Source organism: Anomaloglossus baeobatrachus, chromosome 11 (genome assembly GCF_048569485.1).
Source record: "Anomaloglossus baeobatrachus isolate aAnoBae1 chromosome 11, aAnoBae1.hap1, whole genome shotgun sequence".
NCBI lineage: Eukaryota > Metazoa > Chordata > Amphibia > Anura > Aromobatidae > Anomaloglossus > Anomaloglossus baeobatrachus.
Genome location: NC_134363.1, coordinates 142,477,822 through 142,493,052, shown reverse-complemented (window position 1 = coordinate 142,493,052; position 15,231 = coordinate 142,477,822). Strand labels below are relative to the sequence as shown.

At 46.1% G+C, this 15,231-nt stretch overlaps 1 protein-coding gene across 5 annotated transcripts in view; it reads right to left on the bottom strand.

Moving 5' to 3' along the window:
- Window positions 1-15,231, bottom strand: part of PRDM2 (PR/SET domain 2) — a 164,737-nt gene that overhangs the window by 18,637 nt on the left and 130,869 nt on the right. For 4 of the 5 annotated variants that reach the window (XM_075328994.1, XM_075328996.1, XM_075328998.1 and 1 more), the window contains one exon: window positions 10,004-14,207. In XM_075328994.1, the coding sequence (XP_075185109.1) occupies window positions 10,004-14,207 (4,204 nt within the window). Of the gene's footprint in view, window positions 1-9,997; window positions 14,208-15,231 lie in introns of all 5 variants that reach the window. The other variant, XM_075328995.1, reaches the window with a different exon arrangement.

The window sequence follows — 15,231 nt, the reverse complement described above, 5'->3', positions numbered from 1 at the left end:
CCCCAGCCGGAGAGACTGGCGTCCGTGGTGAGGATCACCCAGGACGGAGTCAGGAAGGAGCGTCCCTGAGACAGAGAGAGGGGCCGAAGCCACCACTGAAGAGAGCTCCTGGCCTGTGGCGACAGAGCCACTAGCCTGTGCAAGGAAGAGGTCCGCTTGTCCCAAAAGCGGAGAATGTCCAGCTGCAGAGGACGCAGGTGGAACTGAGCAAAGGGAACCGCTTCCATTGACGCCACCATCTGCCCCAGCACCTGCATGAGGCGCCTGATGGAATGACGGCGGGGCTTCAACAGAGAACGCACCGCCAGATGAAGGGACTGCTGTTTGACTAAGGGCAGCTTCACAAGTGCCGGCAGAGTCTCGAATTGCATCCCTAGGTACGTAAGTTCCTGGGTCGGGGTCAGAGTGGACTTGGGCAGATTGACAAGCCACCCGAATTGAACAAGCGTGGCGAGAGTGAGCGAGACACTCCGCTGACAGTCTGCACTGGATGAGGCCTTGACTAGAAGGTCGTCCAGGTAGGGGATTACTGCCAACCCCTGGAGATGCAGAACCGCAACCACTGCTGCCATGACCTTGGTGAACACACGAGGGGCCGTGGCTAACCCGAAGGGGAGAGCCACGAATTGGAAATGTTCCTCTCCGATTGCAAAGCGTAGCCAACGCTGGTGTGAAACTGCAATTGGCACATGCAGATAAGCATCTCTGATGTCGATGGATGCTAGAAAATCTCCTTGGGTCATTGAGGCAATGACCGATCGCAGATTCCATGCGAAAGTGCCGCACCTGAACATGCTTGTTGAGAAGCTTGAGATCCAGGATGGGCCGGAAGGAACCGTCCTTCTTGGGGACTAGGAAGAGGTTTGAGTAGAAACCTCTGAACCGTTCCCGGGCGGGAACCGGAACAATTACTCCGTTGGCCTGCAAGGATGCCACGGCCTGTGAGAAGGCGGCGGCTTTGGAGCAGGGGGGAGTGGACATAAAAAATCTGTTTGGCGGGCTGGAAGAAAATTCTATCCTGTAGCCGTGGGAGATGATATCCCGCACCCACTGATCGGAGACATGCTGAAACCACACGTCGCCAAAGTGGGAGAGCCTGCCACCGACCAAGGACATTGCTGGCGCAGCCAGATAGTCAAGAGGAGGCTGCCTTAGTGGCAGCGGCTCCTCCGTTCTTCTGAGGACGCGGCTTCGCGCGCCAGCTGGGTTTGCGATCCTTGGCTGAGTTAGTGGACGAAGCTGAGGGCTTAGAGGATGACCAGTTAGAGGAACGAAAGGAACGAAACCTCGACTGGTTCCTGCCCTGGACAGGTTTCCTGGTTTTAGTTTGTGGCAAGGAAGTACTCTTCCCGCCAGTAGCTTCCTTAATAATTTCATCCAGTTGTTCACCGAACAGCCGGGAACCAGCAAAGGGGAGCCCAGCAAGATACTTCTTGGAAGAAGCGTCTGCTTTCCACTCTCGAAGCCACAAGATCCTGCGGATCGCGAGGGAATTAGCGGAAGCCACCGCCGTGCGGTGAGAAGCCTCCAGAATGGCAGACATGGCATAGGATGAAAAAGCCGAAGCCTGGGAAGTTAAGGCAACCATCTCGGGTATAGAGTCCCTGGCGAGGGAATGTATCTCCGCCAGAGAAGCAGAGACTGCCTTAAGAGCCCACACTGCTGCAAAGGACGGGGAGAACGAGGCTCCTGCCGCCTCATATACAGATTTGGCCAGAAGGTCAACCTAGCGGTCAGTGGGATCCTTAAGAGAGGTGCCATCGGCCACAGATACGACTGTCCGGGCCGAGATTCTAGACACCGGAGGGTCTACCTTTGGTGAGTGAGCCCACTCCTTGACCACTTCTGGTGGAAAGGGAAAACGGTCATCAGAACTACGCTTTGGGAAGCGTTTGTCAGGACAGGCCCTGGGCTTGGTAACAGTGGCCTGAAAACTGGAGTGGTTAAAAAACATACTCCTTGCTCTCTTAGGTGAGGTAAACTGGTGTTTTTCTACCAGAGAGGCTTGTTCCTCTGACGCTGGTGGATTGAGGTTCAGAACGGAGTTAATGGATGCAATCAAGTCACTAACATCCGCATCACCCTCAGATAAATCAATGGGGTACATAGAGGTAGCGTCTGAGCCCACAGTAAAAGTATCCTCCTCGCCCTGCAATTCAGCTTGTGAATCAGAGCCGTGGGACGAGGAAGGAGAAGAGTCCCTGCGTCTCCGTTTAGGAGGACGGGGTCCTAAAACATGCTCTGTTAGCTCTGCAGAGCGAGTCGGAGCGGCAGAGGCGCCCTGAGAAGGGGGCTGATGCATGGTCAGCAGAGTCTGGGACAGCTGTCCCATGGAGTCGGCAAAAGACTGGGAGATAGCTCTGGAAAAAGATGCTACCCAAGCCGGGGGTTCAGCCACCGGGGCCGGAGTAGCCGGAGGGACCCCTGAGGAGGCTCCAGGCACCACCATGTTAGAGCAGGCATCACAATGTGGATATGTGCTCGGTTCAGGCAGAATGAGCTGACATGCAGTGCATATAGAGTACAGCTTTGCAGCCTTGCTCCTAGTGACAGACATGCTGCTGAGGTGGAGGCTCTGCAGTAAAGAATACACTCCTTTAGAATGACCCCGAGAGTGTATAAACTCCTTTAGAATGACCCCGAGAGTGTATAATAAAGCCCACAACCAGAGGTTGTGGCTTACCACACCGGTTTTTGTGTGCCCTCCGGATTCCACAGCTCGGACCCCCAGTGGATGCAGCAGCTGCAGCAGCCAGCGCCGATCAGTGTGAGAACGCTGATAAAATGGCGCTGGAGTGAGGAGGGGGGGCGGGGATTAGCCCAAGAGCGGGAACCGGAGGGCCAAGGAGAGATACAGGGGAGGGAAACATCTCCTCAGAGAGGAGTGTCCTCCCCTCTGCTGAACGGCCGGTGGGCGGCGCCGCACTGTTCCCCTGCATGACTGACATGCAGGGGAACTGAAAACGAAACTAGGCCGCAACTGAAGCCGGGGCCTAGATTTTTACATGCGGCCGACGAGCAGGCACCCTCGGCGCGGTTCTCAGGAAAAACCCAGAGAACCGGCCGGAAATCACAGCAAGGTTAACAAACACACTCCCCCCTCAATAAATGTACAAGGGACCCCTGAATAACGTCTCAATACTTAGCTTATGAGACGCAGGGCCATGTCCCTGGGGGGGGGTTGAACGCTCCGTCCGGCAGGATCCTGACAGGGCTGCGGATGGAGACCGGTCTCCTGCAAAGCAGAGAGAACCGTGATGGCTCCCACTTCAAGCCAGAGCCTCAGGGGATGGTGAAGGAGCGCGGCATGTGAAGGCTCCAGCCTTGTAAAGTCAACCTTAACAGCACCGCCGACACAGTGGGGTGAGAAGGGACATGCCGGGAGTCCAGACTGGACCCGCTTTTCTTCCAAATCTTTGAAATCAAAAAATCAAAAATCAAAAATCAGAGAATGCATGTGTGTGTGTGACCTCCTGAACACAAAGCATTGAAACTGGTTAGATTTGTCATCCAGGGGGTGTATATGCTCGGAGGGAGGAGCTACACTTTTAGTGTAGTACTTTGTGTGTCCTCCGGAGGCAGAAGCTATACACCCATGGTCTGGGTCTCCCATAAGGAACAATGAAGAAATAAATAAATAAATAAATAAATAATTAAAAAATCCGGCGTGCGGTCCCCCCTATTTTAATACCAGCCAGATAAAGCCATACGGCTGCAGGCTGGTATTCTCAGGATGGGGAGCCCCACGTTACGGGGAGCCCCCCAGCCTAACAATATCAGTCAGCAGCCGCCCAGAATTGCCGCATACATTAGATGCGACAGTTCTGGGACTGTACCCGGCTCTTCCCGAGTTGCCCTGGTGCGTTGGCAAATCGGGGTAATAAGGAGTTATTAGCAGCCCATAGCTGCCAATAAGTCCTAGATTAATCATGTCAGGCGTCTATGAGACACCCTCCATGATTAATCTGTAAATTACAGTAAATAAACACACACCCGAAAAAACCTTTATTAGAAATAAAAAACACAAACACAATCCCTGGTTCACCAATTTATTACCCACAACAAAGCCCTCCATGTCCGGCGTAATCCACGGTCCTCCAGCGTCGCGTCCAGCTCTGCTGCATGCAGGTGACAGGAGCAGCAGAAGACACAGCCGCTCCTGTCACCTCCACGCAGCTAATGAAGACAGCCGTGTGATCGGCTGAGCTGTCACTGAGGTTACCTGGATCCAGCGGTGGATGCAGCGGTGGCCGCGGGTAACCTCAGTGACAGCTCAGCCGATCACACGGTTCTCTTCATTAGCTGCGTGGAGGTGACCGGAGCGGCTGTGTCTTCTGCTGCTCCTGTCACCTGCATGCAGCAGAGCTGGATGCGACGCTGGAGGACCGTGGATTACGCCAGACATGGAGGGCTTTGTTGTGGGTAATAAATTGGTAATGAGGGAATGTGTTTGTGTTTTTTATTTCTAATAAAGGATTTTTCGGGTGTGTGTGTTTATTTACTGTAATTTACAGATTAATCATGGAGGGTGTCTCATAGACGCCTGACATGATTAATCTAGGACTTATTGGCAGCTATGGGCTGCCAATAACTCCTTATTACCCCGATTTGCCAACGCACCAGGGCAAATCGGGAAGAGCCGGGTACAGTCCCAGAACTGCCGCACCTAATGTATGCTGCAATTCTGGGCGGCTGTTGGCTGATATTGTTAGGCTGGGGGGCTCCCCATAACGTGGGGCTCCCCATCCTGAGAATACCAGCCTGCAGCCGTATGGCTTTATCTGGCTGGTTTTAAAATTGGGGGGGACCGCACGCAGTTTTTTTTAATTATTTAATTATTTATTTCAATGCACAGTATAGACCCGCCCATCGGCTGCTGTGATTGGGTGCAGTGTGACACCTGTCACTCAGCGTGGGGGCGTGTCTCACTGTAACCAATCATAGGCGCCGGTGGGCGGGGAAAGCAGGGAATACGAGATTGTTTAATGGGCGGCCGGCTTTTTCAAAAAAGGAAAAGCCGCTGGAGCAGTGTGAACGCCGTGCAGCGCCGGTGATCGGGGATCGGTGAGTATGAGAGAGGGGGGGACACTTCAGTCACTCGGGGGATTAGCGGTCACCAGTGAATCCTTCACAGGTGACCGCTAATCAGGACGCTACACAGACAGAGCCGCGGAGTCGCTGTAAAGTCCCCTTTACACACTGAAACTTTCTAGCGATGCATGCTGCACAGCGGGAAACAAAGGACCTAGGAATGGTTCTGAACGATTTGTAGCGATTACAACTTCACAGCAGGGGCCAGGTCGCTGATAGGTTTCACACACTGCAATGTCGCTGGGGAGGTCGCTGGTCACAAAACCGGTGACGTTAGAGCGATGTCGTTTGCGATGTTGCAGTGTGTAAACCCAGCTTTACTTCTTGTGTGTCACTGTTCTCCACTGCCCTTATCTAATCTTATACTTGGTTAACCTCATGCTGCCCCAACCCCCCTACTTACAATGTATGAAACTGAAAGTGAAAATGTGTTGCAAATTCTTAGTAGTAAAGCTCCTCCTCTAGACTAGATCATACTAGGTGTGCGTCTTCCAAGCATCTCACAGCTGCCTGCTACTCAGAAGAGGAAGACTGTAAGAAGTATTATCCTTTCAACAAACTTTGCATCAGTTAACTGTGAGTACATGAGGAATAATAACAGTATTACTGACCACTATATCAGTTGTACGACCTGGCAATAATTTTGTACAATTGTTTTTAGGAAAAACAATTGTCATTTGGATTGTGAATGCAGAATTAAAAACCTGAGTGTCAAAGAAGCATCCCATTAAATCAGCTGTATTTGAACATTTCACCATCACTCAAGATAGAAAACATTATGTCTGTCAGTATATGACAAGTGATCCAGACGAAAACAAATGCTGTGAAGCCAAGATGAGTGCATATTCAGGTAAAGATAAAAATGTTCCTACCAGAGCTTCTAATCTAAAGAGACATTTACAGCGCTTTCATCCAGAAGTACTGAAAGCAGTGGATGAGAAAGACTGCACCCAAACCAAAGAACCAGTGCCCAGCTCTTCCAGCCAAACAAAGGAGCAGAGAACTTTGCAGCCATCAGTTGCAAGATATTTTGTCAGTGACAAAGTTACTGTGACAATGACAGTAGATACATTTAAAAAACAGATCATAGAGCTTGTTGTAAAGGATAGTGTGCCTATTTCATTATTTTCACGACCAGCTTTTATGTGTCTGAATGGGGAAATGGCCCGCAAGCTTGGTGTTTCTCTGGAGAGAGAGAGTATTAGAAAATTAGTAATCGAAGAAGCTTTTAAACAAAAGGAAGAACTTAAAAAAACTCTAAAGGAACGCTTTCTGTTTCTTAAAATGGATGCCTGCACACGTCACAGAGGGAACTATTTTGCCATCAATGTCCGATTTGTTTGTGACAAAAATGAAATAGTTACCAAGACATTGGCAGTAAAAGACACCAAAGCTCATCACACCAGTGAGTTTCTCCAGGTCTTGGTGGAAAAGGTTCTGCAAGACTATGAACTTAAAAAAGAGCAAGTTCTTTCTGTCATAACGGACAATGCTTCAAATATAATAAGTACTATTAAGCTAATGTAGGAGAGTAATGATGGTGACCAGCAGCTAGAAGAACATTCTGGGTCCATACACACACAAATGTTTGAAATAGAGGAACACAGTATTGTAACTGAGGAGCAAACTGAAGTTGCTTCAGATGAACAGCAACATGATAGTTTGGATGATCTTGTTGAAACTGTGTCAATATGTTCTTTCATTCATCACATGCGCTGTGTTGTGCATACGCTACAGCTGGCTATAAGAGACAGTCTGCAAGAAGGACATGCTGCTGCACTGATTGGCAAGGTGAGAAAATTGGCTACTGTTGCCAGAACCCCTAAAGTTGACTCAATTTTGAAGAGACGTGCTGGAAAAGGGGCAATTATTGATCGAGCCACACGATGGGGCAGTACTTACTTAATGATTCAGCGCTTGGTTGAACTGAAAACCTTTCTTGTAGACATGGCTAACCCTCAACTGACGCTAAATGAAAGTCAGTGGAATCAGGTGACTGAGCTGGAAAAATTGCTAGAGCACCCATTTACAGTGACTAAAAAATTAGAAGCAGAGGACTTAACTCCAGGTATTTTCTTAAAGGAGTGGAAGAACCTGATATTTCGCCTGTCCCAAAGAGGAGGGTTAATTGCAAGTGGCATTGCTACATCAATGAAATGGAGAGAGGAGCTACTATTACAAAATAACATTTCTTTTGGCAGCTATTTATGTAGACCCAATGCATCGGATTCTTCTAGATGATCAACAGCTAAGTAAAGGAAAAGAAGCTCTGTTTGAAATAGCAGTGAGGATGAAAGGGTTGCAGAACAGTCAGGAGGAACAAGAAGAATTTGGTCGTCCTGCCACATCTTCACCCTCATCATCAACTGATGAAGAATTTAATTTCGAAAAATATCTGGATCACAAGGACCGCGCAAAGCGTTCCCGCATGGAAGAGTCATCCCCATCAAGGAACACAGCCAGTACATTTCAGCAGAATTTTTCATGTGCACTAAAAGAAATTGAGAAATTTGACCGTTCATCAAAAATAACAGTGCAACAAGCGATTCCTCTGTATCCTGACATTGTCAGAGATGTTGCCCGAGTGGTCACTGCTTTGCCACCAACACAAGTTACTGCAGAGAGGTTGTTCTCTGATCTCAAAATAATTAGATCAGATTTGAGGGCATCCATGAAGGAGGATCTGACAGAGGCAATACTTTTTCTGAGGACAAATTTATAGATTTCTTCTTATTAACTGCATAAAAGTGTTTATTGCATATTTACTTACAGTTTATAAAAGTTATTTGCTATATTTAATTGTATTCTAATAAATGTAGTTTTTGCTCTAAGTGGTCTGATTACTTATATGATGGTGAGAAACTGAATAAGTACGATGTTAATATTTTACAACAGTAAATTTGTTGTTATGAATTTGCCATTTATGAAGGAGTCGGAGCCGGAGCCGGAGCCGGAACCTGATAAAATCCAGGAGTCGGAGTCACAACTGTGGCTTACCGACTCTACAGCCCTGGTGCTCCGAACACTGCTGTGTAGGCTACAGGTCACCGCTAACTACCAAAACTCTCCTTGTCCCAGACCTTCGCTCTGCATTTGCCGCATCCTGGCACCCCCTTCTGTCAACGCACTGCACTGAGCACTGTGGGCGGTGACAGGAGGAAGTGAATCTCTCACCTTAGTTGAGTGCTTCTAAAAAATGGCGCTGATCTCCTCGCACAGCGGTGACTTGGAAGGACAGAGGTCGTGCCCTGGTCACAGCTGGAGGCAGCCATAATGCAGGAGGCGCATTATTGATTATATACCATAATCAATTATCTTTAAAGCTAAAAACTTATTTATCCAGTCCACTTAATTTTTTTGCAGCCACTAGGGGGTGCCATTTTAATTTGCTGGTGTGTAAGTGTTTGAGCAAGACACTTACACACCTCAAATACGGCAGCCCCTGGGCATAGACTGCGGTCGGTGTCTGGCTGCCTCCCCTGCATTGTGGCTGCCTCCAGCTGTGACCTGGTAACAACCCCTGGGAGAAGATCGGTGCCATTTTTTAGAAGCCCACAGATTGTGATATTGGGGGGGGGGAGCTAAAAATTTAACTCCTTCACCCCTGGCCGATTTTCCATTTTTCGTTTTTTTTGGGGTTTTTTTGCAGGACGAGTTATACTTTTAAATGAAATCATTAGTTTTACCACAGTGTGCTGGAAAATGGCAAAAAGTGCAGGAAAAATTGCAAAAAAAAAAAAAGTGCGATTGCATTATTGTTTCTGCCATATTTTATTTACCATTTTCACTATATGGTAAAACTGATGTGCCAGTGTGATGCCTCAAGTTGGTACGAGTTCGTAGACATCAAACATGTTTAGCTTAACTTTTATCTAACGGGTTAAAAAAATGGCGCACTTTTTGCACCATATTCCGCAACCCGCGTTCTCGTTTTTCTCATCTATGGCTCAGTGAAGGCTTATTTTTTTGCGTCTCGAGCTGACATTTTTAATGGTACCATTTTTGTGCAGATACTCTGTTTTGATCACCTGTTATTGCATTTTGTGGCGACCAAAAAAGTAATTTTGGTGTTTGGAAAATTTTTGCTGCTACGCCGATTACTCATCAGATTAAATTGATTTTATATGTTGATAGATCGGGCATTTCTGAACGCGGCGATACCAAATTTGTGTATATTTCTTATCCCTTTAATTTTCAATGGGGCGAATGGGAAATGATTTGAACTTTTAGGTTTATTTTTTTTTTTTCTAATTTTTTAAAACTTTTTTTTTTATTTTACTAGTCCCCCTAGAGATCTATAAGGATCAGCAATCTGATCGCTCATTCATTTCTGTTGATCACAGTTGCAAAGCTTTGATCACCAGAAATACTCACCTCTTGTTACAGGCAGCACTCGGCCGGGGGAAACGGGAAGTGAGTCATGTGAGCTACAGGAGTCATCAAATTACCCTGTGCTACCATCCCAACCATCGTCTCACAGTGATCATGTCACAGCCCCACCGATGGGGCCGGGTGAGTAAAGATTTACCGTGCCGGGCATTTAAATCGCTCTGTCACATTTTGACAGTATGATTTAAGGGGTAGACAGGCCTATAGCGCACATGTCAGCTGTTCAGGAATCATGTGCAGGAATCGCTGCCGGCTGCCCACAGCAGCCACTGGTGATTACAACTATATAGCTTAGGACGTATCGTTACAGCCCGCGGTCATTAAGGGGGTAGAAGAAATAACAGACTGGTTTTAAAAACTTGGCCATTTTCTGATGGTACAGAACTAAAATCAGTATTTCACTTAAAATGATAGCATAATAAGAATCCTAACGCAGCTGTACATGAGTAAAAGGCAGGGGAATGTCGGGAATAAATAATTAAAAAGATAAGAATCAGAAGACATCTTATAGACTTACATTTACCTTCCATCTTCCCTCTTATCGGAATTGTCTGCAGAGCTTCTTGTTCGCGGTCCACTAATCCTCTCTCTGGACTTTGCTCTGAACTTGTCCTTTTTTTTCTTCTTGGCTAGATGCTTGTTTGGTAACTTGCTCTTCTGCATTCGCATGTGGAGTTTTCTTTGTGTTTTTCCAAATGTCTGGTGTAGGACTTGGAGTGTGGCTTTCTTGGTTTTCTTTCCCTCGTTGACCATTTGACCCTTTGGTAGTCTTACAGGGCTCGAGTTTCTGACAACAGGCATTGCCTGCTTTTTGGACTTCACTGGCAGAGTAGATTTCACATTCTGCTTAGATTTGACGGGTGGCGGTGGAGGTGGTGGTGGAACAGGAGCCGGTGCCAAACTCCTTGCTCTAGTTTTACCCAAATTTAACTCTGTGCTTTGCATTTGTATCTCGGCGTCCGCTGTTCGTCGAACGATGCTGGATTTTTTCTTCTTATCAGAAGAGGACTTCTTTGATAGTTTGGAACTTGTTTTTTTGGTGGGTGGAGAAGCTGGCTTTTTAGGACAACTGAACGAAGCGTGTTTGTTTAAGCTTTTAATATAGGTGAACTCTCGATTGCAATAGGGACAAAAATGAGGCGCTGAGTCCGTACACCTTTGTCTCGCCTTCCTGTTCTTTTGTAAAATTGCCTTCTGAACAAGCTGGTTTTTCCGTTTTATTGCACTTAATTTGAGCTTGCCCGAAGACATTTTGCCGATTTCAATAGTAAAGTTCAGTTTTTTAGGTTGACCCATCCGCCTAAATGAGTTCTTTTCCGCTGCTTCCAAAACTACCACCCCGACCGCATTCTTAGGCTGAACAATCTGTTTCAAGGGTATGGGATTTTTTTTCGGAGTGTATCTTTTTTTGTCACTGGCAGATGCACATACCAAGATATGTTTGTGTAATTCGGGCATATTGTCAACACCCTTTCCGCATTTAGTGCAACGTATAGCAGTAGTGAAGGTTTGAGGAATATTGTGGGTGGTAAAATTGGTAGCGGTTGCCCCAACACCCATGTGATGCTTGTTGTGGTATTGAAAGGGTGGTGGCTTAAAGCTTGGATAGTGCTGATTGAGTCCCATACGCACATCTGGATCTTTAGATTTTTCTCCAGCTGCCATGATTTTAATGGTTGTATAAAGTTCTTCAGAAGAATCATTTAATTCTCCATCATCCTCCGGTGATGGCGTCATGGGGTCCTCATCTATTCTTTCACTTTGGATTAAATTTGCCTTATTGGGGTCAGTAAAATTCTGCGGCCTAAGTGTCCCACTTTCAAATTCCCTGTGACTGTATTCCTTATCTGCATGAAGGTCCTGCTGATGTTGTTGTAAGTTACACAGAAAAGCAAACTCCTTTTTACATATGGAGCATACAAAGATCTTCCCCACCCCATGAAGCAGAGAACGATGTTCTGAGAGATGTGATACATCTTTAAAGAGTTGCACACAGAATTCACATTTGAAAGGCCATTCCTCGGCATGCACAACCAGATGTTTGGCAAGGTCTTTAATCGATGCAAATGGAGAGTCACAAACATTGCACACAAAGGACTTGATAAAACTTTCACAAACAGAGTCATTTTGATGACCCATTTGCGAAGAGTCTTCAGCTGGTGCCGCGTCGTCGTGCTTCTCTTGTTTAAATATAGGGGCAGAGGATTCTGAATTTAAAGATGGAGATACAGCGGAAGAGACTATAGACAGGGGTGGAGGAGACGAACAAGATGACGAAGACGACGAGGAAGAGGATGATGATGATGATGAGGTGGTAGAAGAAGACGAGGAAGAAGAAAGGGTGGGTGGACCAGGGGAAGTGCACTCGGAAGGATCATCAGTCGTGAGGGAAGGGGAAGGAGATGCTGTGCGAGAAAGAACTGGAAGTGGGGACTGTGTGCTGGCAGAAAGGGGTGAAGCGCAAGATGGAGTGGGAGGTACACTACATGACGAATCTGGGAGTGAAGGAACATGAGTTGTAAGAAGAGGCGGTGGCAATGTAGGGTCTGTTAAAAATGGAGGGCAGGGGGATGGCGAATGACCTTCAGACGGTGTTAGTACAGGTGGGGACTGGCAGACTGCTGTGCATGTGCTATCAATTAATGGAGAAGTATCTTCCATGGGAATAGAAATGTCTACACTTGAGCCAACATCGAGTTCCGAAACAAGTCTGAGCTCATCTGGTCTGCAGGAAAGCACCAGAGAATCTGACTGTGAAACACTTTCCCCTGGAGCCTCTAATTCATCATATTCATTTAACAGGACCTTTTTTAACATACAAGTTGTAGGCTTCTTCTTCTTTACACCAATTATATTCCCTTTATATTCCTTTGCCTCCGTGTCACTGAAGGGCTTCCTACTTATGCTGAGATCAAGTACAGACTCCCAAGGAACCTGTGATCGACTCTTGCTCTCACATTTTTGTTTCCCTCCACTGCCACTGGATAAGTCCAATGGCTGCTGGTTGCAGATATTCCCAAAAGATACGTTAGAAGTCCAGTCTTTATTGACCTTGGCGTCTTCACATGGGCTCAGGTTCTCTCTTTCCTCTCGACCAGATAAACTCCAGACAGGCGAGCTGCTTTGACTTTCCAACTTTGGTAATTTTGGACCAAGTCCTTCACTCCAGGTAGTTTTTACTTCTTGCTTCACGTATTCTTTAGGAGCTGGGCTCAGTTGTGGGGAACTCGGAGGAGAGCTGGTTCGCCTTTTGAATCTGTTCGGATTAGATGTCAAGGAAGACACGGCCGGGCTCAACTTTGGAATTTCGGCGAGTAGTGATGGACTTATTTGAGACTTATTGCTCTCTTGCATCTGAAGTAACTGCTTCAGTTTTGACGATAAATAAACACTTTTTTCTTTCGTAAAGGGCAAACTATCACCTACAGAAACACTTAAAGGAATACTTAGGGAGCAGGAAGGTGTCACTGGCTCAAGCTCCACTTCTGTTTTAATTTTGGATAGTAAAGGAGGGCTAATTGTTCTTCTCTTTTTAGGATCCAAGGTTCCACTGCCCGAAGAGTCACTATGTGGATTTTGAGTATCTGGAGCAGTTTGAAGGGTTCTTACATTTTGAGCAACTTCAACCTTAATAGGTGTAAGCAAGCAATTAATTCCTAGTACATCAGCAGTGTTGGTCTCTACCTCTATGACCTCACATGTGCTACTTGCATTGCATGTTGGCAATTTACCATCAATAAAGTAGGTAAGATTCTCAGATATATTGTTGGAGATATCCATAATATAGACGTCATCAGCTTCTCCATCTTCCTCAATTTCTGTATTTGCTACATAAATGTTCTCCACTGGTGGAGACTGCTCGGATTTAAGTTGTGGATCTTCGAGCAGGTGCCCTTTTCGTCTTACTCCTTTTGGCATAAGGTGGCGTTCGTGAACTCTGCGCTGGTGTCGTCGCATGTTTGTATGGGTTCCAAATACTTTCTTACAGTACTTGCAAGGGTGCAATTCTCTGCTCGACTCACCGTTTTCCTCCGAGATGACAGAATGTGAAGTTTCTCTATCAGAATCAGTCAGTTTACTTTGTGCTCGAGAACTACTGTATTCATCCGTTGCTTTGAGAGAATCTATTATGTGTTTGTGAGCATGGCCGAATTCAGCAGAAGTGGACAACACTAGAGATTTCCTTTTAGGGCCGGATTCATGACGTCTTTCATGTCTTCTGCGGTTAATCTGCGTTCCAAAAGCTTTTCCACAGTATCGACACTTGAATGCATGATTGACTGTAGAGACATGAATATGCATGTGTCGTTCTAACCCTTGTTTAGTTGTGAATTTCCTCTCACAATGCTGGCATGGGAACATAAAAGCCTCTGGTAAATCCCCATTAACATCCCCTTTAGGTTTGGGGATTTTAATAGGTTTCTTTTTCGGAGAACCTTCAGGAGTCTCATCAGATGTACTCCTGAGGTCATCAAGCATCTCCGCACTTTCTTCTTCCTGATTTATTGACTCCCTCTCTGAACTTTCTTTCTGCGAGTCATCAATTGGCTCTTGTTCAATGAAGACATCCTCCGCGATCTCGCTGTCTGTTAACTTAGGTAGTTCAGTGGTAGGGATGCAAATTCGATCTCCAAGGAGATTGTGATTCACCATTTCTTGGATCACGGCTGTCTGTTCGAGAGAGAGGACAGGAGAGCCTAGTGGCTTTGCATCCTCTTCATTTGGAGCTGCAAAGAGAAGAGAGATTGTTTGAGAAACTCCATTATAAAAGTACAATAAAAGATAGTAGGGCAGATTAGTTCGCGACACATCGGCCAAGTCAGAAGTCTCCAGCCGCTGGATGGGACGCTCGCGAATCTCTTACTTTCCCGCCTCGGCTTTTGATTAGTCAGGCTGACGCGATGTCATAATTGCGCCAAGATACACAGATGAGTTTGTAGCCCAACTAATCAAAAGAAGAGCCAGGATTGGCGGAAAGTAAGGAGATTCACAGCCTAGCCGTCTAGCGGCCAGAGACTACTGACCTGGCCAAACTGACGAGTCCTGAGAATCAAACCTCCCATCTCTAAATTGTAGGCCAACAGAACACCATCAAGTAATATATAAAATAAGAGAATAAATCACCAGACATTTGGATACATAAAAAAATAGGAAACAATACATGTCCAAGGAGCTAAAATAACATGATAACCATATGTTCGAGGTCAGTAGAATTACAACAATACCAAATTCATATAGTTTTTTTTACTAATATCTTCTAATAGATAAAATTTTGGTATGTGTCACCATTTTTAAGACCTACTTTATTCTTATGCAGTTGGAAGTCCATCAGCGTAGGAATAAAGTAGGTCTTAAAAAAACGGTGAGGTCTTGTTTTAGGAGCGATCAGTTGTATTTTTGTAATTGCAAATTTTTAGATATGACCATTTGAGCGCTTTGAATTCTATTTTTTGGGCGGGTTAGGAGGGATAACTGAAAAAAGAGTCAACTTTGCTTTTTAAATATTCTTGTGAAGAATGGGGAAAATACACGTCAGGAATGCGTAAAGGAGAATCTGTCAGGTCTCCCGATATGACGTTTCAGTAAATACCATCTCTTACAAAGAAGGGTGAGAGGAACGTACCCAGCTTACACTCTACATTAAATATCACGCAAATGGGGAATGCTGGGAGATTTCGGCTCCAAAGTCAGCAGAATTGTGAATGCGGCTCTGGATTATAAAATAGTTAGGCTATGTGCCCATGGGAGATC